Here is a 27,707-nt window from a genome sequence, read left to right on the forward strand (position 1 = left end):
GCTAGGGGGATGATTACTCTGTGCCAGCTGGTCTGATGTATGGAAAGAAAGCATTAAGAACCCTCGAGAGGAAGGGCCAGAGGAAGCACGCTGGGAGAAGGATCCTCATTACTGGTTCCTGTTATAAGGTCTTAGAATGGGCCCGAGCTCATGACTACTCTGGTATGGTTTCCTCCCTGCTGCCGAGATCTAATTACTTTTACTGAGATCTCTCCATAGTTCATCACAAACTAAGAAAGATGTCTTGATATAAGGCCTCAAGTTTAATAGATTTTAAGAGAAGGAAAAAAAAAAACATAGTAGGTATACTAAATACTTTACCTGCTCTTGTTAAAAGGCCATAATTTTGCTGTTTTGAGTTAACCTGGTTCCAGGAGAGAGAGAGAAAGAGAGAGAGAGAGAGAGAGAGAGAGAGAGAGAGAGAGAGAATGAATGAGAATGTGTGTAGTGTGAGGAAAAGGCAATAAGGAAGGTCTCCTTTTCTCTTGCTTCTTCTGTCATGATAGTAATTTGTTTTGTTTTTTGTTTTGTTTTTGTTTTTCTCTATCTCTTGTTCTCTGGCTCTCCTAGGCAAAAATGGGGCTGGTCATGTGAAGGGACTTTTCCCCCAGAGCCCCTCAAGATACCCGCCTTTGGATAAGGAGGCCAGGGCCAGACTCTTCAGGAGACAACAGTCAGACCTACTGCTCGCTGCCAAGATTGGGACCTCACCGATGCAGGGGCTAGAACAGGAAGCTAAGTGGGGGCAGTGGGGCAGCGGGGACCATTCAGAAGAGGCCTGGAAAACAAATGGCAAATAGAACCACTTTTTCTCTTCAATGAATAACGTGAAAATCAGCCAGACTGGGAAACTCAGAGCCCCAGTATATCCCAGACTCCTTGATGTCCTGGACCAACTTCTCTCAATGGAAGCTTCAGTTTGTTTTTAATTCTCTCTTCGATGGATTTAGCTTGCATGGATTATTATGGCTTTTATTTAGGCACTCCACACCCCACCTGTGGCTGGCTGCCTGTGTCTTTAGCTGGCTGACTGCTTTATCTATGGGCACTAAGACAACTCTCTGAATTTAGTTATTACCTGGTGAAGGGGACTGACCTCTACAAAGATTAGAACTTAATCCTGGCCATTTGTCATCATCCATTTTAGGCAACTTTGAAGCCTAGAGCCCCCATCTTCACCTTTGCAATATACTTCCTCCTTCTTGAGAAGCAGAAGGAGGAAGAGGTCTGGTGATCAGTCCCTTTAGTGAAATGGCTTCCATCACTTCAAAGGAAAATCTTTTGTTTTGAAACTATTTGTCTTGATTTTAGATTTTTGACCTAGACTCCATGAGAGCAGAATTATCTGAAAAGCCCTCCAAGATAATAAGTCCATGATTGCTCCTTATTTCTCCCTTATAGTTATTATTCTTTCCAATATTGTTTTTTCCCCCAACCTGATACCATGTGCCTCTCATAGCTGGAGAAGACCAGAATTCCAGGTGAGAGGAAGATTAACATCCCATTTCCTTCCTTTTGGCAATGAAAAAAGAAGGTGTTTTTTTGTTTGTTTGTTTTATTTTAGGAAATAACTTTACCTGAAATGTCTCTGCATCAAACTATCAGGCCCTCAGTGGCAGGGTCTGTCTCAGGGCCTTATGGTCTCCAAGGAGGCTGTGACTAACTAAGGAAGTCGTCACCAAGGCACCAAGACAGCAGCTTGGCTTGCCAACCCTCCCACATTTGGCCTGTCCCCCAGTTCAAGGAGCCCATCCAGCTCCTTTGTCAGGGCTTCTAAGGGTAAGGGCAGAGCAGATGCACTCAGGGTTTAGGAGCTGGCTCCCTTTGTTTCCCTTAAAGGCTATGGGACTCTTGCCCTATTACTCTGCATTTGACTGTAGAAGAAAAAAAGGAATACAGGTTACCCTGCATGTCAGTCAGAACTTTTAAGGCAAACTTGGAAAGTCTTATAAGGATAATGATCTTTTAAATTTTTTGCTTTGCTTATAATTTTAAAAACAATCACTGAGATAAGCATGTTATGGGAATGGAGGTCAGTGGGGAAAAGGCACATGGAAGAAAGAAAGAAATAAAAAGAGAACTTTTCCCATGTGATCTTGCTGTCACGTGGGAGAAAGTTCTTATTTACTCAACATGTTTAGAGCTGAGCTGCGGGCAGTTCATCTTTCAGTGAGGAGGAAGAGGTCTGGGGATCAGTCCCTTTGGTGAAATGGCTTCCATCACTTCAAAGGAAAACCTTTGATGCTATGCACATATCCTTGCATCCAAGTAGTCCCTCAGTCTTCTCTAAAACAGGTGACATGTTTTAACCTGGCTATTGGAAGCCAATACTTGGAAATTTTTCTCCCACTTCCTGCCTTTTTGTATGCATTTGGTGGTGTCTTTATTTTGATTCTCAGCTTTGTTTGATCCCTGCAGGGTATTTGGACTTGCCATCCAGATAACAAATTCCTCTTTATTAGATGTCTTCAAGCAAACCCCTTGTAGTGTGTGTTTTTTACCTTGCTTAGGTATGGTATGACCAGATGGCCTCTGATAGTCTTTCCAATTTGATATTCTGTGGGGCTGTTTTTCCAGCAAAGATTTTTTTGTAAAGTGAATTTTCCTTAAGTGAATCCTTTTCTCCCCCACCATTGAGTTCCTTTTATATGATCATTTTCTGAGGAAAACAAATTAACTTCCAAATGTCATAAAATGCTTTAGAATATAACAAATCCTTTAAATCGGGGACTCAGGAGAAAATGACTAACAACAAGACAATAAGATAGAAAACACTTAATGATACTGTTTAAAAGATTAGTGGCTTAAAAGTGCCTATTTTATTAACAATTAATTAGTAGACTATACTTATATTTTCAATATAATCAACTCCTTAAGGACCAGTGCCTAGTATAGCACCTTATGAACACATAGTGAGCAGCTTTAATAAAAAGTAGTTAGCCTAAATTCATTAGGACTTTAAAAATACCATTTATATCTGTGGGACCATTCAATCCTCTGGGACTAAATTTCCTCATCTGTAAAATGTGGGGATTGAACTAATTGATTGAAAGGCTTTTCCAGCTTTAAATGGATGATCCAATAATCCTAAAGTTCTTCTCAGCTTCAAATTGATCTGTAATCCTAAATATGCTGAACTGATTGCTGAATATTAATCTACTGCTATTGTGCCTTGGTAGAAGGTGGAAATACCAATGATTACACAGATCCAGACCAAAAAAAAAATCAGTGGGCCAATTTGAGCTCCAAAGTGTGCATTAAAAAGTTTCTACAAGTGTCTAACTGGATGAGGTAATAGAAACAATAAGATCTGTTTATCTTCCTGTTAGAGGACATTTCTGATTTAGTGAATAAATTCAGAAAGTTGAGTATTGTTAAGAAAATTCCTTCTGAGCAGGGGGCATGTATATAAATCCTGGCAAATATTTGTATAAGCATTATCAAGACTACCACTATTGTGATAATGGAAGAGTTTGTAAAAATTTCACATTGCTTTCTGGTGTGGTTTTGCATTGAGTCACCTGACTAAAAGGCAAGAAAGGACTAAATGGGATCATTCTTCCTTCTCATTTTGCAGTGCTCCTTGAGAGCAAAGAATGTTTCCTTTTTTTGTTTTTATAATTCTAATCCCTAGCATGTAAAGGCATTAAGATGCTGAATTTATGGAGTTTCAATAGCTGAGACCTTTAGAGATTGTGACTTGTCCAGGGTCACAGAGCAAATTCTTGATAAAGCTGGACTAAAAGTCTCTAACACATTGCAGGGTATATGCACCGGCAAAAAAAGATTTTCCCCTATCAACCCATTTTCCTGATTTTTTTCTTCCTTCTCTCACCCCACTTACCAGATGGAGCATGAGAGAAACTTGCAGCCCTAGCAGCACTTTATAGATTTTTAAGAATGAAAGAGAATTTAGCAATATGATTTTCTTTGTTTATGTTTTTGTTTCAATTCCTCAGTGAAAAAAAAAAAAACAAAGGCCAGACTTAAGCAGCACCCTGGGATGATTGCCTGGAGTAGTAGTAACTCTGTTAAGTCTCTAGGAGGAAAATCTTTTCTCCATCAGGTAATTAGTGGTCTAAATCAGGTGCTGGCCAGGTCTGAAAGAGTCCACCTAATATACTAAAGAGTAGAATATTCCCCCAGGAGAACCTTATAGAGTTAACTAGCTTCACCTTCCAGGGTGTCCCCTCCTTTGCCACTGCCATTTTAGAATGTTCATGCAATGGAAAGAAAGGAAGCTGGACGTTCCTAAGACATTACTAACTACAACTTGTTAAATATTATTTTATAAATGTGCATCCCAGAATCACTTATGGCACTGGTTAATTGCTTTTTTTTTCTCTATTTATTTATGGGTGACTCTAGACCCTTTGAAGCCAGTGTAGAGTATAATATAGTGAATGTGATGGAAGAAGGGGAGGGTGGGAATTGTCATTATGCGGTGGTTTCATATTTGGGAGTTGGTGGGACAGGAAGGAAAAACACTTTCAGCCATAGAGTCTGAGAGTGTCCTGTTATGTGATGGAGTGGGGATGGAAAAGTGGCATCTATTTTGAATTACTACTTGCATTATTTTTGAAGAATGGTTAAAATTTTCTTGTTTATACCTAAGAAAAGTATATAAGCAAACTCATCTCTTCTTTCTGATTATACTGCACACAAGCCATTGCAATGATGCTTATTTGCAATAAAGCATTTTCTGAAATTCTTTACTGTCTTTGTATTTGTGACTATATGGGGGTGGTTTTAATTCAACTCTCTTAATTCATTAGATAGGTATTGACCATTTGCTTAGCCCAGCCTACCTTGCTAGATAAGAGAAATACACAAAAAATTGAGGAGCTTTACAAATTATTATGTAGTTCAGACACACATACAAAGTTAAATACTATAACAATATAAGAGCTTAACAAGACACTATATATATTTAAGTGCCACTGGGGCTGTTACATTCACTGCCCCACCAATTTTTGTTAGATGCCCTTTTTTTAAAGGTACTCTTTTTTCCCCCCTAAAAGACTGTGATCAATCTGTTAAAAGTCAATGCTGCTTTTGACTCAGTATCTTTTCAGTAATGGACCAAAGGATAAGTTTGAATAATCAGATTATTTTTCTTAGAGTATTAAAGTCTTGCAAGTACATGAAATTTCAGGAAAAAATCTAGATCAATATAGTTCTATCAAAATAACCTCTGCAAATTGAGAACAAAATTTTAAGAAATACTTTATTTTTTCCCAATTACATGGAAAAACAATTTTTGATATTCATTTTTTTAAAAGTTTAGAGTTCCAAATTCTATCCTGTCTCCCTTCTTGAGACAATAAGCTATCTGATATAGGCTATATATGTGTAATCATGTAAAACATTTCTATATTTTGTGCAAGAAGACTTGAGAAGAAATTAAGGAAGAGAGCAAGAAAAGGGGGGAGAAAGGGGCAGAGAGAACTGGGGGAGAATGCCTCAGTTTATATTTAAATACAATCAGTTCCTCCTTTGAAAGTGGATAGCATTTTTCATGACTCCCTTGGGATTGTCTTGGATCATTGTATTGCTTGGAATAGTTAAATAATTCACAAGAGAATATAATTTTTTAACATCAGCATTCCTGTAAGTAGGATGAAATCGAATTATTTCTGCTGGTTCTAAAGGACCTACCTAGACATGAGACATGAGACCATGAGAATTTGCCTAATCCTAATAGAAATCATTCCTTGTCCTTTGCCAAGAAGGGCCCAAAGGAAGTGCAGAACAGGATGTCTGTCTTCCAGTGGACTTCCAGAAAGGGTCCCTCATTGAGAAAATAAAGAATAATACTCATTCTTGATTCTCTCCCTCTTGAAGAAGGTAAAGAGATATCAGGGCTTTTAGAAAATATCTGCAGTAGTGACTTTATATTTAATAATTGTCAGTAACTAACAACATACAATGAAAAAATAAAAATGAGTGACCAGTTTCTCACACATAAGAATTGAAAACTCAGTAGTTGAGTGTCTGATAATATAAATATAAAGGCTAAAGGAGAGACAATGATTTATTTCAGTCTTCAACATGCAAATTATCTCATATCCATTTTCATAAATTTTATCTTTTTAAATAGTAGCTTACAAGTTAATCAAATTCTAAGAGGTACTACAAGACGTATACCTTTTTAAAATTATGTTCCATAGAGAAATCAAATGTCTCAAAGAGAACTTACTTTGTTCAATCCATGTAGATCACTGATTAATTTAGACTAACCAATCATTCAAAATTCCAAGTACACAGAACCTATGCAAAGACAGGATTTGGGGTGCAAAGTTTAAGAAACAAAGTAGGATGGCTTGGCCAGAATGTATATTATATGATGGGAAATAATAATAAGGCTGATAAGGTAGATTGGAGCTAGACCATGAAGAATTTTGAATGTCAAGTTTTAGTGTTTATATTTTGTAGGCATTAAGGAACCAAAAAGATTCTTTAGGAAGTGAAATGGTTGTAATTGGAAATTGAATGGATGTCCATTAGATGAGGAATGGCTGAATAAATTATGCCATATGAAGGAAATGGAATATTATCATTATATAAGAAATGATATAAGCAGGATGATTTCAGAAAAACCTGGAAGACCTACATGAACTGATGCTGAGTGAAGTGAGCAGAATTAGGAGAACAATCTACACAATAGCAAGATTATGTGATCAAATGTAATGGACTTGGCTCTTCTCAACAATTCAGTAATTCAAGGCAATTCCAATAGACTTAGGATAGAAAATGCCAATCACATCCAAAGAGAGAACTGTGAAGACTGAATGTGAATCAAAACTTAGTATTTTCACCTCTTTGTTTTTTTGTGTGTTTTTTTCCCTTTTGGTTGGATTTTTCTTGGAAAACATGACAAATATGGAAAGATGTTTAAAAGGATTGTATGTATTTAACCTATATCAGATTATTTGCCATCTTAGGGAAAGGAAAAATAAGGCAGGGAGGGAGAAAAATTTGGAACAAAAAGCTTTACAGAAATGAATGTTGAAAATTATTTTTACATATATTTGGAAAAATAGAATACTATTGGGTTAAAAAAAAGAAGTGACATGGTGAAATCTGAACTCTAAGGAAATTATTTTCACAACTGTGTAAAGTAGTAGTTCTCAAAATGGCATCATGTGGCCAAAACTATTTTGCAAAATTGTTTTCATTCTTCTTTCATGTCCAATTAATCATGACCATATTTGGGGTTTTTCTGGCAAAGATATTACAGTGATTTGTCATTTCCTTCTCCAGCTCATTTTACAGATGAGGAAACTGAGACAAACATGGTTAAGTGATTTGCTCAGGATCACACAGTAAGTATCTGATGCCAAATTTGAATTCGTTTTCCTAACTCCTGGACCAGCATTTTATGCCCTATGATGTCACCTAGCTGTCCTCATCTCTTTTCCAACTATATATCAATTTTAATTTCTAATGTGGTAAATATTGATAGAGATGACTCCTATAGGCAGAAACTCCATGGTGTTCTCAATAATTTTTAAGAAGGTAAGGGAGCTTAAGATCAAAAAGTTTGAGAATGGTTAGTATGGAGGATGGATAAAAAAAGGGAACTAGATAAAGAAAAATGAATTAGAAAGCCATTGCAATAGTCCAGACAACATATGATTTTGGCCTGAACTGGAATGGTGACTCTGAATAGAGAAATGAGGATGGATGGGAGAGAGTGTTAATTGACATAAATATTAAGTATCTACATGTGTAAAAGACTATTCCAAACACTAGGAATACCACTAGAAAAGTAAGGTTATCCCTACCCTCAAAGAGCTCACATTCTAATAGGATAATATCATATTTACAAGATTTCAGTTGCAAGCAAGAAGGTAAGACCCAATGATTTTAGGATATATCATTGCAAAACAGATGGTAAGACCTTTCCTTTAAGGCCATTTCCATTAATAAAGCCATTGTTTCCCTTTTTTGGTTGCCATTTTGCATATAGTGGGTGCTTATTTTTTTATGTTCTAAACTTAAAAAACAACAAACAAAATGGGCATTTCCACATACTTCTTATGATAAAATAATATTTATAAACCATATATTACTCAATTATTCCCCATTTGATTCATATCTACTTTAATTACGGTTCTTTGCTACAACAAAAAGGGCTGCTATAAATATTTTTATACATAAAGATCCTTTCCTTGTATCATTGGTTTCTTTGAAATATAGGCCTAATAGTGTTGAGAAATATGGAAAGATGTTTAAAAGGATTATATGTATTTAACCTATATCAGATTATTTGCCATCTTAGGGAAAGGAAAAATAAGGCAGGGAGGGAGAAAAATTTGGAACAAAAAATTTTACAGAAATGAATGTTGAAAATTATTTTTACATATATTTGGAAAAATAGAATACTATTGGATAAAAAAAAAAAGGAGTGACATGGTGTCACTGGATCAAAGAGTATACAAAGTTTAGTGATTTGAGGGATACACTTGACATTACATTCCACAATGCTTGAACCAATTCACAGCTTCACCAACAATGCATTAATATTTCTATTCTCCTATAGCTCTTCTCACAATTATAATTTTCTTCCCCCTTCTCTTCTTTGGCCATCCTAGTAATATAAGACCTGCTTTAATTTGCATTTCTTTTATCATTAGTTATTTGGAGCATTTTTATATGGTTGTTGATTTTTTTTTCATTTTTTTTACCTCTACTTCTTGCTATCTTTTTCTAAGTTCTAATAATATTTTATTCCCCCATTATATATAAAAACAATTTTTAATATTTGTTGGGGGGTTCTTATTTTTAAGTTTCAAATTCAATTCCTTCTTCCCTCCCTTCCCCGCTCCTTGAGACAGTAAGCAGTAAGTAAAACATTTTCATTTTAGATATTTTGTGGAAGAAAAGTCAAAGGAAAGAAATAAGGGGGAAATAGTATGCTTCAATATATATTCAAATGCTATCAGTTCTTTCTTCGGAGTAGAAGGCATTGTTTTATCACGAGTCCTCTGGAATTATCTTGGATAATTGTATTACTGAGAATAGCAAAGTCATTCATAATTTCTTTATGCCTTTTTACTATTTACTGAAGAATGGCTCATACATATGACATATATATATATATATGTAAACATATATGTATCTATCCTCTATCAGGGGTCCTCAAACTCTGGCCAGCGGGCCAGATGCAGCAGCTGAGGACGTTTATCCCCCTCACCCAGGGCTATGAAGTTTCTTTATTTAAAGGCCCACAAAACAAAGTTTTTGTTTTTATTTTAGTCTGGCCTGCCAACAGTCTGAGGGACAGTGAACTGGCCCCCTATTTAAAAAGTTTGAGGACCTCTGAGATATGCTTTAAATATCAGATCTTTGTAAAAAGAAATTTCCTGCAAAGATTTTATTCCAGTACATTTGAGTTCTGATTCTAACTGTATTGATTTTGTTTGTACAGTAGTTTTTCAAATTTATGTAATAAAATTATCCATTTCATCTTTTACAAATTACCTCTTTTTTTTGTTTGGTCAAAAAATGTTTCCCCATCTATGGTTGAATGTGTCTCTTATTCTCTTCCACTCCAGTTTATTTATAATTTGACTTCTTATATTTATCTATTTTATCTATTTGTATCTATTTTAAGCTATTTGTGATATATGGCATGAGATGCTAGTCTAAACCTAATTTCTGCCTGACTGCTTTCCAGTTTTCCTGGGATTGTCAAACAATGAATTTTTATGTTATGTTCTTGTCGTCTTTGGGGTCATTGCACACTATGCTCAGTTGCTTCTAGATCTTGTTTACCTAATCTGTTCCACTGATAAACTTTTTCTTTCTTTTAACGCAATACCAAATAGTTTGGATGATTCCTGCTTTATAGAATAGCTTGATATTTAGTAGTGATAAATCCTTTCCTTGCCACTTTTTTTATGTTATTTCCCTTGAAATATTTGACCTTCTGTTATGCCAGATATCTTTAACCTTCTGGTTCTCACTTACATTTCTAGAATATTTTGTATTTCTTCCCTTTATACAGTCTGTGTTCCGGCTAAACTGGCTTCCTATTAATACACAACATTCCAATGATTACTTCCTTGTGTTATGCTAGCAATATCTTATGTCTAGAATGTATTTGCTCTTTACCTTTGCCTTAAAATCCTTAAATTTTCTCTGAGCAGATGCTTTCTGCTTTCATGAGGCCTTTTTTAATTCTTCAAGTTATTAATACTCTCTCCTTCATAAAATTATTTTGAATTACTTTGTATTTATTTATTTTTGTACATTATATCACCACTCCCCAGAATGTAAATTCTTTGAAGACAGTAACTGATTCAGTCTTCATCTATATGTCCCCATCTTCTAGCACAGCCTTGAACATAATGGACAATGAATAAATAAATATTTATTGATGTGAACTTTAGAGATTTTATTTTCACTTCCCTTTCTTTGCAAAACTCATAACATTCCTCTTCTTTGCCAGAACTGAGAGCTTTTTCTGAAACACTCAGGCTTTCTGTTCCTGAGGCTACAGCAAAAATTCCATTCCTATCCAGAACTTTCACATGTTTTCAATTCTATTCTAGAGTTGCTCACTCCATTCACCTCTCAATGAGGTTTTGTTTTCTATAACTGGACTATAGTTCTGCTGAAGAATCCATCTGAACTCAGTCGTGGAAAATCAGGACAATGGTTCATTGTAGGAGTTTGGAACTCTCATTCTTTTTAAACTTCCCTGTTTCCTCTTTGGGGAATGAAACCAGTAAGAATCAACAGGATGCAGAGCCATGACCCTTTGCTGAGAGGTTGCGGATTCCCACTAAACTTGGGTCATTCTTCTTGCTAAAGTATATTTTTCTCTCCAGTAGATGGGGCAAGAATACAACCTTTCCAGAAAGCAGTAGTACTTACTTTCCCCACTCCCCAATAATTGGGAAAAACCCAGGAAGCAATATACACAAAGAACCACCCAGGAAAGAGGCAGAGATAGCACACGTTTTGCCCCTCTAGTCTTCCCCTTTTTGCCCTTTTCATGTCAACTTCAGCTTCTTTTTAGACCCAACCTTTCACCGGGCAGAGGGGAGCACAGTTGTTGGCAAATATTGACAGAGGTCAATAGCATGGTCCAAGGACTAGATCTGTGAAATGAAGCTAAACCTGGGGTACAAAGGTGATGGTCAACCATTGCTTCAGAATTCCCAGAAATCAAGTATTTCCAGAACTAGATTATTTCCCCACTGGACTTGGCTGCTTTTCTATTTCTTCATATTTCTGCAAAAGCTACCTTTCACTTCAGATCTTGTTTCCTGCATTTGCTCATTTTCCTTCTTAGCAGGATGCTTTCTTGGCATAAGTGATTTTTAGCGTTCCCTTCTAGTAGACCCAAAGGAAACAGAGATCTGATCTAGTTCTATATAGTAATAGAACATCTGCTTCTATTGAAATCAGGTGCCTTGGCTGGGATCCCAATTCTGAACCGACCAGATGAAGTCTTGGCTCATGCTCTGCATTTTGGCTTCATGGCTGTTTCCTGTCTCAGTAGGTAAGTTTATTTCTTTTCAAGCTCTGCTGATGGGAAACCTTAGATCATACTTGTATATAGAAGGACCTGCCCAAGGTTTCTTGCTTTGCAACATCACAGCATTTAGAACTTCTGTGCTATATAGGAATTTAGTAAATATTAAGCAGCTCTGTCTCAAGAGGCAATTCCAGATCATTTATCTTCCTTCTCTGAGATGGGGTAGGGGAAGAAAAAAGGAGTGGAATTGAAATGCTGCTTCCAAGATCCTGGATGGCCAGCTGATTTTAGTCAGGCTGGGAGGACTTTTAAACTGAATTCAGCGAAAACACTGATGCTCTTTTGATGGTCATGAAAACAGAAGATTACCCTAGATTTAGAGAACCACTATAGAAGGAAAGGCTAGGGGGTAGATATATGCAGACATAAATCAGCATCTAAAATCTCAGTCCAGGGGAAGCCAGGTTGCAGAGCAGTGTAAAACCCCAAGGGCATTCCTCCTTCCTGGATCAGGAGAGAAGGAATCTTGAATGATGTCTTTTCCCCTTCTCTCTCACAGATCATTGTTTCGATCCTCCTTCAGTCAACTATAGCATTGTTGTAGCAACAGCTACAGAAGACAGGTTTCTGGTGACTTACAGCTGTATCAGGGGCTACCACCTGGAAGGAAAAAGAGAACTTTTCTGCAATAAAACATCCTTGGAATGGGACTCCCCAGTACCTACTTGTCTCTGTGAGTTTGCTTCCCCTGCTTCCATACTTGGACTTAGTCAAAAAAGCTAACAGAAAACTGGTCTAGCTAGAAGAGACCATAAGAAATTATATATTACTGCTTTTAGACAAACTGTACCCAAACTGAATGAGAAAATATTGTATTTATATTTATTGTATCTGGATCTCTATTTATAAGATTTCTAGAGATGAAAATTCAGTAAATGGACATATAGCAGAGAGTCAATAGCTATTCAGTGATTCAAATTAAGTAGACCTTTTAATAATAAAGTCTTCATTACCTTGAACTAAATATGTTTTTCTAATTTAAGCCATATCTTTCTGAGAGGAGTTCTTTGTAGAGATAATAAACAACTACTGCTGCCTTTCCCCTCCTCTATCAGCCAACTATTTAATTAAACACATAATATGTGCTGAGAATTGTTCTGGACCCTAAGGATACAAAGCCAAAAAATTTTCATCTGTATTCTTAAGGAGAATATATTTTACTGGATAAAGAGGAGGGAAGACAAAGACAGGTAAAGTCATACAAAATATATACTAGCTGAATAGTAATTTTAGTGCAGAAGGACTATTTGGCTGAGAGATCAATAATGAAAGCATGTAGGAGAGAGCCCTTAAATTGAGTTTTGAAATGAACTAAGGACTCTAAAATTGGGAATGAGAAGGGAGTACATTCCAAGTCTAAGGGAGGATCTGTCCTCCCTTATGGTTATGGAGAAAAAATCCGCAATGTTGTATATAAGAAACATTAAGGTGGGCTTGTTTGGCTGGAATGAAGGAAAGCTGTAATTTGCTTATAAAGCTAAGATATAGGCAGATTAAATTTAAAGGACTTTAAATGTCAAACAGAGGACTTTTCTACCAAATTATATTTACGCATGCTTTTCAGTAGAAAACAGGCCATTTCTTTACAGATCTTCACAGATTTCTGGAAACAGACTCACCATATCTCTGTATGGGTTGACAGAGAGTAGGCAGAACATATTTCCCGTACACTAAAGATAACCCTTCATTGGTAAGTCTTCCTTTCCCCATGTATTTGATTCCAAGAGCCATGGAGAGCCACTGGACGTTTCGAAACCAGGATGTGACACAGTCAGACAACCTTAAGAATATCTCTTTGGTCACTATATGGAGGATTGATTGGGGGACAGGAGACTTGAGGAAGGAGGACAAATTAGGATACTATTGCAATAGTCCAGATAAAGCATGATGAAGCTCTGGTTAATGAAGGTGGGTGCTCATATGAGTAAAAAGAAAGAGACATCTTAGAAATGCAATAGAAACAGTTAGCAAAACTTGGCAGCTGTTTGGATGTCCAGGGGGACAGTCAGAGAAAGTGAAGATATATTAATGTCTCCAAGATTTCAAATCTGGATAACTGAAATGATGGGAGAGCCTAAACTAGAGCAAACTAGTCTAAATGAAACCAACTTTATAAGAATATAAAAGGATAGATTTAAAGCTGGAAGAAGTCCAACTTTAGAAATCTCTTTAACCTTTCCTCCCTGAAACCTAGCTTAGACTTTATGGTCATTTTTTTGCTCTTACTGGCTCCCTTGACAGTTTTTACTCTATCTAGGAGAATACATAAGAATCTGTGATTCCTTCAACTTGGAGAATTCTTTTCACCAATGCAGATTCAATGTAGATAGTATTCTTTAGTGACCTGGGAAATATATATTAGGGGTTTGCCCAAAGTTGAACGACATTAAGTGCCTTGTCTGTTCCCATAACTATTAAGTGTCAAAGACAGATCTTCCTAACTCTAAGTTCTATTACAACATAATGATAGACTCCAAGACAATTTTCTTGAATCATTTCTTGTATTATTGTGTCAAGATGTTTGGCTTTTTGGATGGTCACAGCTTTTTTTTTTTATTTAATAGCCTTTTATTTACAGGATATATACATGGGTAACTTTACAGCATTAACAATTGCCAAACCTCTTGTTCCAATTTTTCACCTCTTACCCGCCCCCACCCCCTCCCCTAGATGGCAGGATGACCAGTAGATGTTAAATATATTAAAATATAACTTAGATACACAATAAGTATACATGACCAAAACGTTATTTTGCTGTACAAAAAGAATCAGACTCTGAATTATTGTACAATTAGCTTGTTGAAGGAAATCAAAAATGCATGTGTGCATAAATATAGGGATTGGGAATTTAATGTAATGGTTTTTAGTCATCTCCCAGAGTTCTTTTTCTGGGCATAGCTAGTTCAGTTCATTACTGCTCCATTAGAAATGATTTGGTTGATCTCGTTGCTGAGGATGGCCTGGTCCATCAGAACTGGTCATCATATAGTATTGTTGTTGAAGTATATAATGATCTCCTGGTCCTGCTCATTTCACTCAGCATCAGTTCGTGTAAGTCTCTCCAGGCCTTTCTGAAATCATCCTGTTGGTCATTTCTTACAGAACAGTAATATTCCATAATTTTCATATACCACAATTTATTCAGCCATTCTCCAACTGATGGACATCCATTCAGTTTCCAGTTTCTAGCCACTACAAAAAGGGCTGCCACAAACATTCGTGCACATACAGGTCCCTTTCCCTTCTTTATAATCTCTTTGGGATATAATCCCAGTAGTAACACTGCTGGATCAAAGGGTATGCACAGTTTGAACTTTTTGAGCATAGTTCCAAACTACTCTCCAAAATGGTTGGATTCGTTCACAACTCCACCAACAATGCATCAATGTCCCAGTTTTCCCGCATCCCCTCCAACAATCATTATTTTTTCCTGTCATCTTAGCCAATCTGACAGGTGTGTAGTGGTATCTTAGAGTTGTCTTAATTTGCATTTCTCTGATTAATAATGACTTGGAGCATCTTTTCATATGACTAGAAATAGTTTCAATTTCTTCATCTGAGAATTGTCTGTTCATATCCTTTGACCATTTTTCAATTGGAGAATGGCATGATTTTTTATAAATTAGAGTTAATTCTCTATATATTTTGGAAATGAGGCCTTTATCAGAACCTTTGACTGTAAAAATATTTTCCCAGTTTATTGCTTCCCTTCTAATCTTGTCTGCATTAGTGATGGTCACAGCTTTTAGGTAGTCTAATTTTTCTTATATTTTCTCTTTTCAATCTGTTCTCCAGATTTGTTTTTCTTATAAGGTGTTTCACATTCTGTTCTATGTTTGTTATTTCTTTAGTCTCTTATAGCTTTTTCGACTTCCCCTTGCCCAATTCTAATTTTGAAAGAGTTATTTTTTTCTTTAAGACTGTATCTTGGGGTGGGTAGGTGGCACAGTGGATAGAGCACCAGTCCTGCAGTCAGGAAGATCTGAGTTCAAATGTGATCTCAGATATTTAACACTTCCTAGCTGTGTGAACCTGGGAAAATCATTTAATCCCAATTGCCTCAGGAAAAAAAAAGACTTTATATCTTCCTTTTTCTAATTGCTTAACTTTTTTTCATAATTTTCTTGTTTTTCTTGGATTTTTTTTTTTTAGTTTTTCCTCAATGTCTCTCATTTAATTTTTAAATTCCTTTTTGAATTCTTCTATAAATTGTCTCTGGACAGGGAACCATTTAATGTTACTCTCTGGGGCAGAAGAAGCTTTTTTTTAACCTCAGTGTCCTCCTCTAAAGATGAACCCCAGTCTTCCCTATTACCATAGTGAGTTTCTATGTTTGACTTCTTTCTCTTTTTGCTAATCATTTTTTTTTCAATGAGAAGTTATTAGTATAGTGTCTGGCACATAGAAATTACTATATATAATGTTAACTATTGTTATTTTTTCATCTGTATAGTGGGGACATATTTACACTAGTTACTTCACAAGGTTGTTGTGAAGAGAACTTTTTTAGCTTTATAAATTGCTATATTAATGTTGTATTATTATCATTAAAAATATAGTCAACAAGACTCTAAAAGTATATCAGTGCCGACATAGAAAGATACCAATTCTATTTCAGTCAATGTTAGAATATTGGAAAATACTTTGTTCGATTTCTTTTAATTATAGCTATAATTACTGGTTTATATTCATTGTGTAGTCCATTAAAACTAGCAGGTTCTCTTCTCTCTTATTTTTGCTGAGTTAGACTTTTCTTCTTTCTACTTCTCTGCTGCTTGCTTTTAGATCCTAAGCATTCTCTTGCTCTTTTTCTTACTGAACTTGAATAGTTATTCCCTATTGCTTTTCATCTTGCTTCCAAAGAAACTAGTTGTCTTCTCCTAAAGAAACTAGATGGGTTTGACCTTAGTATCTCTTCCCTTTCTTTGATAAAACAATTTCAGAGCCCCTGACTGTTTTCTCCTTTAGTGGGTCATTGTCCTAACCCTGTGTTGGTTAATGGTCAGTTGAACTCCTCAAAACTGGAACCTGTTTCTGAGAAGGAAGTAGTCTCCTTTAAATGTGACAATGACTATATCCTGAAGGGCAGTAATTGGAGTCAGTGCCAGCAGAATCACACCTGGACACCTCCTCTTCCAATCTGTATACCAGGTAAGTTCAAGAGAGACAAACATGGCTTTGGGGTAGGAACATCTCTCGATACCTGCCATTTGCCATGGCTTTCTTTTACCTTATATCTGGGAGGATAAACAATAGCTTTCTAAGGAGCTAAGCAGGCATTCAATCCCAGAATAATCAGAGAGTGACAGAAAATTTCAAAACAGGATCTCTTAGCTCAATTTCTATCCCTACTATTCTTAGATAACTTTCTGCTGCCCCAAAACAGGGGCCAGGACAAGGGAATTTTTTTCCTTCAAAGACTGCACCTCTTGGATTGACAGCTTGTTTTATTTCTTTGTATTATCACTTTCCCACATGGGCAATAAGCTTACTACATACAATAGTTATCCAGGCAGTTGTAGCAACAAACTATTTTTACTACAGTTTGAGAGAATTTTCACATACAAGTCTACAAGTTCAAGTCTATGCAGTCAAATTAACTTCTACCAGGTCCAAAGGATAACTCCATCTCTTTCAAATTTTCAATTCTCCACTCTTCCTTTGTTAAACAACAGAATATGACTCTATTTTAAACACTTGAGGTCTTTTTCATGCTAATTCAACCCATACCAAGGTGGAGTTCTGCTCAGCTCTATAAATCCATAAAGAAACAGGAAAACTGATTCCAAGCTTTTAAAAACATACTATATGTTTGGTTTTTATATCATGTTCACTTCTAAATACATCCCTTCATTTCATCTACTCAGAGAGCTATCTTATGTTTAAAAAAAAAAAAGAAAATGAGGGGGGAAATCAGCTCAGGAAAACTAATATTTCCAGTTAAGTCTGGCAATGTATGCAATGTTATGTATTTATTGTCTCTCATGTCTATAAAGAAATGAAAAAAGGGAGGCAGACTTGTTTATTCATTTCTTCTTTGGGACTGATCTTGATTTTTATAATTATATAATATTTAACTTGTTTCCATTTACATGATTGTATACATTCTGTATATTGTTTTCCTGGTTCTTTACATCTTAGCATCTGTTTGTGTGTTTTTCTGTTTTAATAATTGTCTATGGAATGGATATATTCCAAAATGAAAATGGTAGAAGAGATAGGTTCCATACTCCTTTAAGTAGACTTGCTGGATGTGTTACAATTGGGATTCTTTCATGTATGGATTGGACTGCATGGCCCTTATGTATCTTCCAAAAATCAAATTCTGTGAATATGCAATTCTATACACTTCTGAATCACAATCTTCTTAGCCAATCTACCCCTCAATCAATAGTGAAGCACCAATCCTGACCAGCATAAAAAAAATCACGTTTTGAAACTCTGGAAATAGCCTTAGATACCATTTACTTCCATCTCTCCCTGTACTCATCATTTTCACTTTTACAATTGAGGAAACTGAGGTTCAAGCTTTCTCAAAATCACATAGCTAATAAGTGACAATCCCAGAACTGAAGGCAAAATTCCTGATTACCAGTCTGTTATTTTCCTCCTATTTTAGGATTCTTGCCACAACTTCCTCTTTTAAAGGATTATATCTACATCTACACACACACACACACACACACACACACACACACACACATACACACACACATCACACACATGTGTGGTGTGTGTGTGTGTTCAATAAATGTTTGGTAAATAAATAAGTTAACAACTAATAACTGCCTCTGCAATGAGTTTCTGCTTTCCTTCTTCTGGTACAAATATAGCTCCAAACATGAATATAGCACACAATTCACATGAGTTTTTGGGAAGGAGTTTTGATGCATGAAAAACTGAGAACATTTTTTGCTCCCATGTAAAAATTTAAGAAAGGGAAGTATGATGGGGCTGGGTAACTCCAGTGCCTAGAACTGTTATCCCCTTCCCCAATGGTATTTTATTGTTCCAAACACGTGTAAAAGTAGTTTTTAACACTCACTTTTATAAAATTATGCTCCAAATTTCCCCCCTTCTTTTCTTATCTTCCCATTCCCCAAGACAGCAAGCAATCTAATATAGGTAAAACATGTGCCAACCTTTCAAACATATTTCCATATTTGTCATGCCATACAAGAAAAATCAGATCAAATGAAAAAAAATGGCATGAGAAAGAAAAGAATAAGCAAACAAAAAGGTGAAAACACCATACTTTTATCTACATTCAGTCTCTTTATTTCTTTCTCTGGATGTAAATGGTATTTTCTATTAAAATTGCCTTTTGTAGCTCATTGTAATGTTCACTCTGGCATCTTTTTTCCCCTTTAAGGACAATGTGAACCTCCCACAAAGCCAGATCATGGCCATTTTAAAACAAGAGACTTCAAGTCAGGATCAAATGTTAGCTTCCACTGTGATAACGGGTAAGTCAGACATCAGAATTCTAGCCCATTATGGCTGATGATAGCAATAATAAACTTTCATTTTCAAACTTGAGTTTGTGATTGGTTGATTGGTTTTAGAGATTCATCTTCATAACAATCTTGTAGAATGTGGAATACCATCATCCCTGTTTTATAAATGAGGATTCTGAGACACAGAGAGGCTTTTATTTGTGACTTTTACATGGTCAGTAACATGGCCCTTGTGTTAGAACCAGGACTGGGATCCAGCATCTCTTAACTCCCATAGCAATTTGCTTTATCCTCTTCTGTGCTGTTTTTTCCAAGAAACAGGAGTACCAGCCTCCCAAGTATTATTTATTTATCCCTTCCTGGTCAAGATTCATCCATCTGGGGCTTGTGAAAGTATTTCCCAAAAAGAAACATTAAGTTCATATCTAGATTTATTTTTATCCCTCTGGATTCCTTCTTTCTATCTCTTAACTCACACTGCTCTGTCCTGGCTCTGGAGTTGATCTGGTTCATTGGCATCATTATTCACATCTCTCTATACTTTGTGGAACAGCAAGCTGATTATTTGTTTTGATTAAGATATAGGAAAAAAATTTTGTTCCCTCTAAATTCCACCCAGACAAATTATTTTATTTAAACTCTATTTTCTGAATTAATTAACAAGTTGAATTTTCTTTTCTTCCCATCTTCCTCCTATCATTGAAAAAGAAAATGAAGATAAAAAATACTTGTAATAAATATACATAGTCAAAACTAGCTCCTGCACTAACCATGTTCAAAAACAAGTCTTAACTTGCTCCCAAAATTCATCATCAGGAAGTGGTGAACATATTTTATCACTAGTCCTCTGGAATCATGGTTGATTATGTCATGGATCCAAGTTCTTAAGCCATTTAAAGCTATTTGTTTTTGCATTGTTATTATATAAATAATTTCCTTTGTTCTACTTATTTCACTATGTATCAGTTTATATGTTTCCTGAAGTTTTTTTGAAACTTTCATAATCTTTTATGCAAAATAGGATTCCATTTATTCATGTGATTTATTTATTTAGTCATTTCCTATTTGATGGGCATTGTTCCTTCTTTGGCACTTCAAAAAGAGTTGATATAAATATTTTTGTACATGTGGGTCCTTTCCATTTTCTCTAATATATTTATTTGGGGCAAAGGGAAAATAATGGTATCATTAGATCAATGACTACGTATCTATAGGGTAATACTTTTGAGGACATAGTTCCAAATTATTTTCTAGAATGATCAGGCCAATTCATGTATTCACTAAAAATGTATCAACATGCCTATTTTTCCTATACCCCCTCCAAAATTCATCATTTTCCCTTTTTGTCAACCTTTAATCTGATTAAATGATATATATACAGAACCTCAGAGTTATTTTCATTTCTATTTCTCTGATTATTAGTGATTTGGAGCATTTTAAAATATATTCATTGATAGCTTTGATTTTTTTCCTTTGAAAATTGACTGTTCATATCCTTTAGACATTTTTAAATTGGAAAATGATACTTATTCTTATAAATTTGAATGAGTTCCTCATAAATTTTGGAAATAAACCCCCCCATCAATGAAACTTGCTGAAAAGATTTTTTTGCCAAAGACAAAAACCTGCTTCCTTTATCATTTTAACTGCATTTTTTTGTTTGTGCAAAAGCTTTAAAAACATATCTTTGTTAGTATCTTGTTAAGAAAACCCCGGTGAACAGATGGTATGGGTGGATGCCTGAAAGAATGGTTTCTGTCTCCATCCTCATTAATATGAAACAAAAGGTTTTGCAATTGTCAATGCTAAAAAATTACCCATACATTTATCTTGTAAATAAAAAGCTATAATAATAATAAAAAGAAAACCCCAAATGGGGTCCCAAACAGTCAGACACAAATGAAATGGCTGAAAAAAGAGCAACAAATTCATCACTGGAGATAAATAATATGAACAAATACAAAGAATAAAATAAGTCCTTGACTTGTATTCCAATGTGTATATGTACAATGTATGTGTGTCTCTTCTTCAGTGGAGGAGAGAAGTACAAATAAAACTTACATAGCATAAATTTGTGAATAAAAACATCATCAACCAAGTTGTTAAATAGGTCATTTGGGAAGGCACTGGCAGCTTCAGGGATCAAGAAAGGCTTTTTGCAGAAGGTGGTATCAGAGCTCCATGTTGGAGGAAGAGAGGATTGAGGAGGAGGAGGGAAGGCAATACAGATATGATGGATAGACAGAGCAAGGATGGTAAATGGAATATTGTGTGCATGAATATAGAGAGTACTGGTTGACTGGACTGCAGAATAGAGGGGAAGGATAATGTCTGATAATTCTGGAAAGAAAGTTGGGGGCCAGATTGTGAAGGATTTTGTTTTTTTGTTTCTCCTTCATTCTCAAAGCCAACCATGACGTCAGGGAGGAGATGCCATGACAGGCAAATGAATTGGATTTAAGTGAGGGAGTACTATGCAAAATCATCATTCTCACTTTTCTCCTCCAGAACTATCTGGATCCAATGGAGAGTATAGATCTGGACAACTGGAGATGGCCCTAGATGCAATGGGAGACCTTGGCCTTTTTAAGCTAACATCAACAGGTCTCAATTTGACTGAGGTAACATCCATTCAGTGCTTAAGGCTAAGAATATATATTTTATTTTAGAGACAATAGGAAGTAACTGTAGCTGATTTGAGTAAGAGGTTACATGGTTACATCTGAGGTTAAGAGAAATTGCTTTTTTAAAAAACTTAGTATTGATATTTGGTTATTTAGTATAAAAGATTTATAAACATTGCAATAAATACAATGTTTACAAATCCATCTTGAAAGATATGTGCTATGGGCCAGAACTTGAAACAAGGTACTAAGTGGAATTGAGGAGACAATGGTTAAATCTAATTTTAAATTAAATCTAATAATGGTTGCCAAGTGATATAATGATTGATTTATACTCAGTGTGGAATATATAAGCAGGAACTGAGAGCCACAGAGGAGAGAGCTAGAGGCAGAAGCAGAGAAGTCAACTGGCAGCAGGAGCTTAAGCTCTCAGAACCAAGGGGAGAAATTCAATTCGATCTTTGATCTTCCTGGTGGCTGTCCTGGCCCCCTGCACTTCCCCCACTGAGACCAAGGCCAGTCTGAAAGGTTCTCCAGAAAGCTGCCCAGTCCCAGGAAGGAGATAATAAAGGATTTGGACTTTAACACCTGGCTTTTCTCGTGGTGATTACTGAACTGAAATGAAGGCTGCTCCCAGAGACCCCCAGGGAAACCAAACCAAGAACATTACAGATATGTCTTGGACTGTTTATTTTGGTTTCATATTCTTAATTGCTTTCTCTAGCAATTTATTTATTTCTTTTTGTGTTATAACTGTCAAACTCACCAGCAGTGTAGGGCATGAGTAGGTGATGTAGTGGGGAGTCACTGAAGGCAGAGAAACTTACAAAAGAGACTATTATGAGGTAACCAGGAGGCATAGTGGAGAGAGCACCAGCCCTGGAGTCTGGAGGACCTTGGTTCAAATCCAACCCCAGGCACTATCTGTGTGATACTAGGTAAGTCACTTAAACTTGATTGTCTCCAAATTTTTTTAAAAAGAGATACTATTGCAATAATCTATGGAGACATAAACTAAAATATGTGGAGGGAAGGGATTAGATATAACATAAGACACTGGGGTAGACAAAGAAAGATTTCAGTTGATTGGACATCAAGGCTGAGAAAAAGTGAAAAATCAACAATGTTTCCACAGAATTGAACCCAAAAGACTAGAAGGATGGGAATAGAGTTTGTTTCCTTATCTGTAAAATGGGAATAATGACACTTGTAGTCCCAGGGTTCCTAATCATTTGTGTGTGCGTCCTAAATCCTATTCAAAGTCTGGTGTAGTCCATGGAATCTTTTTTCAGAATAATGTTTTTGAAGGCATTAAATAAAATATATAGGACTCCAACTACATATTGGAAACCAGTTACATAGAAATAGTTACCAATTTAAAAAAAAACAAGTTCTTAAAAATAACAAACAAATCAAAAAATAAGTTCGTGAACTTCAGGTTAATGTCTGGTATTTTCTTCATACTGTTGTTGTATGAAGCACTTTCTAAACCTTTAAGTGCTATATAAAGGTTGGTTGTTGGATAATGAATTCTCTCTTGCCCTTGAATCTAATTACATTAGATCAACTCCATCTACAATTTTTCTCTGTTTCTATTTTAAAGCCCACTGGGTTTGGGGGTTCCATTAAGTTCCCATTTCTTAAACAAGGAAACTTCTAGATCCTACTTTATTTCCAGAGAAAAGATGACAATTGTGTCCTGAATGTGTTCATGGATTGGTCAAGCTTATCTTTGTAGCTGAATACACTTTCTGAGGTTTCCTCAGACTTGTCATTGCAATGACTTAGATCAATTCTCTCTTCTAAATGTCTTAAATATGCACTAAATATAATGTAGATGAGAAACAGCCATGATTCAAAGTCTAAAGTGCTGGGCCTGAAGTTGGGAAGAGGTAGATTTAAGTTATATCAAGTTTAAATTTTCATTTAAATATCCCTTGAGAGGAATCTCCAACTCTATGAAAGAATAAAGAGGTTCCAGATGCACAAGGATATTTATAAGAAACTTTTTTTGGTGGCCAAGAATTGAATTAATGGATAATCAAGTTATACTATATTTTAAGTGCTTTGCAAACTTTATTGTTGCTATTATTTTCAAAGGCATTCATGCAAGATGCTCATTGCTTTGAGTGTCATTACTATTATCTTCTTTTTCATTATTAAAGCTTTTTATTTTCAAAACATATGCATAGACAATTATCAACATTCATCCTTGCAAAACCTTGTATTCCAAATTTTTTCCCTTTCTTCCCCCAACCACTTCCACTAGATGGCAAGTAATCCAACATATGTTAAATAGGTACCATTCTGCTATATATATTTCCACAATCATCATGCTGCACAAGAAAAATCAGATCAAAAAGGAAAAAATGAGAAAGAAAACAAAATGCAAGCAAACAACAGCAAAAAGAGTGAAAATATTATGTTGTGATCACACTCAATTCCCACAGTTCTCTCTCTGGGTGCAGATAGCTCTCTTCATCACAAGATCATTGGAACTGCCTGAATCATCTCATTGTTGAAAAGAACCACATCCATTAGAATTGATCATGATATAATCTAGCTGTTGACGTGTACAATGATCTCCTGGTTCTAATAATTTCACTTAGCATCAGTTCATGTAAATCTCTCCAGGCCTCTCTGCTGAGCATTTCTATAGAACAGTAATATTCCATAACATATACAAGTTATAGAATAATGATGTAATGGAATACTGTTGTGCTGTAAGGAATGATAAAGGGAATGATTTCAGAAAAATGTGAAAAACCCTGGATGAACTGATACAAAGTGAAATTATACAAAGCCAGGAGAACAATCTAAATAGTAATAGCAATATTGTAAAACTGGGCAAGTGTTGAATCTCAGTTTTTTCAACTGTAAAATTGGGATGATAACACCTACTTCCCAGTGTTGTTTTAAAGATGAGATAATATTTATAATATAATATATATATATATTACTTAGTACTTAATATAGTATCTAGCATATAGTTGGTATATGCATGCTCATTTCCTCTATAAAATAATCTATGTTGTATAGTGTCCAAGCATATGTGTTGAGTTGCGAAGGACTTTCTACAGACTTTGTACCCCTCAAAGGATATGGAGACCTCAACTGTCACTGAATGTGGCTATCATTTTATTGTTGGTTCAGGTACCAGTTAATTGGGTCCCAGAGCCTACAGTGTATGGAGGGGGAATGGAGTGATGAGCCCCCCATTTGTCAAGCCAAGAGGGAGGCCCCAGTGGAAACTAAGGAGGAATTGGTAAGTAATAGCTTTATCTTGTTGTCTTTGAGCAAAGTGGAGCTTATAGATAACATGGGCTCAAACATAGAGCAATTCCCACAACCCAAGATTTCTAGGTGGTTCTCTTTAAGAGTGTCCCCAAAATTGCTTTTATGATGATGAGAACTTGGGATATTATAATTTTCCCAGCCCTAAGTGCAAAACTATGAGAATAAATTTGGAATAAAAATCTAACTTCCTATGGGTACTATGAAGTTGGTCTAAAAGAGCCTAATGCTTCTTGCTTCTGAGTTGTCTCTGTCCTTCCTGGCACTTCTGAAGACCTTTCCACTATCCTATTGTAAATAAGCAGTATTATCACAAACAACAACTTGTAAATAAATGCCCTCTAAGCTTGCAATCTAAGTGACATTGTGAAAATACTGATCATAAAATCATAGATTTCAAGTTGGAAAAGAACTTAGAGGCCATCTTGTCCAACCCTATTATTTTATACATAACTAAACTAAGGCCCAGAGAAATTCAGTACCTTCCTAGTCATACAGGCAATAAGTAGCAGGATTCAAATCTATACCTTCTGATACCAAATTTTACACTTTTTCTACCATACCACACTTCCACAAAGATATCTAGACTCTGCAAGAACTTAGTGAAAGGCATTTTTTTCCTTTTGGTAAAAAAACAAAACAAAACAAAAAAAAAACCACCTTTTTTAAATTATCAAAGCAATTTCCCTTATAGATGTTCTTATTACGTGTCTGAAGAAGTCACTCCTCCTCCCTGAGCAAGTCCCTTCTCTTTGGGTCTCATTCTATTTTTACATAATAACAAGAATCCTTTTGAGATCTCCTGAACTTCTAAGTCTCCATTTAAGGAGGTTTTCATTCACTAGTGATTGTGGTGTTATTGTCCAGTCATTTTTCAGTCATGTTCAATTCTTCTTGGGATTTTCTTGGCCAAAATACTGGAGTTGTTTGCTATTTCCTTCTCCAGTTCATTTTACATTTGAGGAAACTAAAGCAAATAAAACTAAATGACTTGGTCAGAGTCACACAGCTAGTAAGCATCTAAGACTGGATTTGAAATAATGAAGATGAGTCTTCCTGACTCCAGGCCCTGTACCCCTATCCACTGCTCCACATAGGTTTCCTAATGATTAGCTGTTCCTTTTGAATTCTATGTGAACCTCAATACCCTCCCAGCATTGTATTATTTCTTTCTTTCCCAAGTGTGTGTATTATTTCTTTCTTTCCCAAGTGTGCATTTCAAGAAAGGAACAACATTTGCGAAAGTATACAAACATTGATGCAATGTCAAAACGAAAATGGAAAAACTCTAGAGGAATTGAAATACTCCCTGGAAATCAAGAAACTTCAACTGGAAAAAATAAAAGCTTTCATGAGCACAGAAATAAAGTAGAGAAGCTTTTGAATAAACTTTCTTTTTGATTCTGAAATTTATTTACAATTTATCTGACTATTTTGTTGTTGTGAGCATTATTTTTTTTAAAGCATAGAGACTTTCATTCCCCAACTGATAATTGGTCAAAGAACATTTGAAGGAAGCTTTTGAAAGAAATCAATGTCATTATATGAAAAAATCACTATTAATTAAAGAAATGCAAATAAACAATTCCGAGATATTACCTCATGTAATGGGCTGAAGCTCAAATTGATGCACTGAGGTCCCAAGTATGTGAGGCTTAAATAGTAATTGGACCATACGCTATTACTATATGATTGGAGAAAGAATGGCCCCTGCCCATTCTTTGTGCAAATTCTGATGTATCTCATAGAAAATGATGTAGGGACAATTTTGGTGGGCGGAGAGAGGGGGCGGAGAGAGAGGCAGAGAGACTGCTGGTCAGGTTTGTGTTGCGGCAGCTCACATTCCTATCGCCATTCCCCTTCACTTCCACAAAGAATAAAGATCAAAGATTTTCCCTTAACCTGAATTCCTGACTCCAGCTAATTTTATAATATGCAGTCATCACAACCTCATACTTATCATATTGGCTAATGTGACAAAAAAAAAAAAAGAAAAAGAATACGTGAAGTGATGTAGAAAAATTGGGACACTAAAGCAGTTAGCTGTTTGTGAATGGATCTAACCATTCTGGAGACTATATCCAAAGGGTTATAAAACTGGGCATACCATTTGATTCAGCAACAGCACCACTGTATCCCAAAGAGATTTTTTTTTAAAGGAAAAGAACCTATATGTATAAAAATATCTGTATTAGCTTTTTTTGTGGTGGCAAAGAATTGGAAATTGAAGGGAGGCCTATCAATTGGGGAATGGCTGAAAAATTGTGGGATATAATTTTGCCATAAGAAATAATGATCAAAATGCTTTCAGAAAAAAACTAGAAAGATCAACTGATGAAAGTGAATTGAGCAGAACCAAAAGAACATTGTATACAATAATGGCAATATTGTAATATCAACTTTGAATGATTTAGCTATTCTAGGCAACACAATAATCCAAGACAATTATTTTTCTTTCTTTCTTCCTTTCTTTATTTCTCCCTTTCCTTTGTTTTGTGTGTGTGAAATTAAAGTCACACAAGCTAGTAAGTATCAAGTGCCTAAGGCTGAATTTGAACTTGGCTTCTCCTGACTCCAGGACTGGTACTTTTTCTCTACTGTCCCATCTGCCTATTCTGTTTCAAGACAATTATGAAAGACTGGTGTCAAAAAATACTATCCACCTCTAGAAATAAGAATTGATGCAGAATTTGTAAAGATTGAAGCATACTTTTTTGATTTTATTTTTCTTGAGGAGTTTTTCATAGGGAGAGAGAAGTCTGGGTTTTCTTTCACAATATG

At 35.6% G+C, this 27,707-nt stretch overlaps 2 protein-coding genes across 5 annotated transcripts in view; both read left to right on the forward strand.

Moving 5' to 3' along the window:
• The window catches only part of PFKFB2 (6-phosphofructo-2-kinase/fructose-2,6-biphosphatase 2), a 34,053-nt gene extending 30,036 nt beyond the window's left edge, over nt 1-4,017 (forward strand). For both annotated transcript variants that reach the window (XM_031937267.1, XM_031937269.1), the window contains one exon: nt 571-4,017. Coding sequence is in view for 1 of the 2 variants with exons in the window: in XM_031937269.1 (XP_031793129.1) it covers nt 571-594 (24 nt within the window). In the remaining variant the exon portion in view is untranslated. The remainder of the gene's footprint in view (nt 1-570) is intronic.
• A 6,925-nt stretch (nt 4,018-10,942) lies between these two features.
• C4BPB (complement component 4 binding protein beta) lies at nt 10,943-26,339 on the forward strand. 3 transcript variants are annotated; one of them, XM_031937271.1, is made up of 7 exons: nt 10,943-11,143; nt 11,422-11,515; nt 12,051-12,224; nt 16,520-16,702; nt 18,924-19,017; nt 24,786-24,897; nt 26,137-26,339. In XM_031937271.1, exons 2-7 carry the CDS (start codon nt 11,458-11,460, stop codon nt 26,296-26,298), a joined length of 783 nt encoding a protein of 260 aa, XP_031793131.1. In that variant the 5' UTR covers nt 10,943-11,143; nt 11,422-11,457; the 3' UTR covers nt 26,299-26,339. The 3 variants fall into 3 exon arrangements, with proteins under 3 accessions (XP_031793131.1, XP_031793130.1, XP_031793132.1); XM_031937270.1 differs by lacking the exon at nt 10,943-11,143 and having other exon boundaries at nt 11,213-11,515; XM_031937272.1 differs by lacking the exons at nt 10,943-11,143; nt 11,422-11,515 and adding an exon at nt 11,536-11,590.
• The last annotated feature ends 1,368 nt before the right edge of the window (nt 26,340-27,707 follow it).

The sequence above is a fragment of the Sarcophilus harrisii genome, chromosome 4, assembly GCF_902635505.1.
Source record: "Sarcophilus harrisii chromosome 4, mSarHar1.11, whole genome shotgun sequence".
Classification (NCBI taxonomy): Eukaryota; Metazoa; Chordata; class Mammalia; order Dasyuromorphia; family Dasyuridae; genus Sarcophilus; species Sarcophilus harrisii.

Bases quoted from the DNA above. Each gene is read 5' to 3' on its own strand.
- C4BPB (XM_031937271.1), top strand. From the start codon at position 11,458: ATGAAGTCTTGGCTCATGCTCTGCATTTTGGCTTCATGGCTGTTTCCT. The intron at 16,703-18,923 runs GTAAGTTCAAGA...TTCCCCTTTAAG, and splicing joins TCTTCCAATCTGTATACCAG to GACAATGTGAACCTCCCACA. The intron at 19,018-24,785 runs GTAAGTCAGACA...TTGTTGGTTCAG, and splicing joins AGCTTCCACTGTGATAACGG to GTACCAGTTAATTGGGTCCC.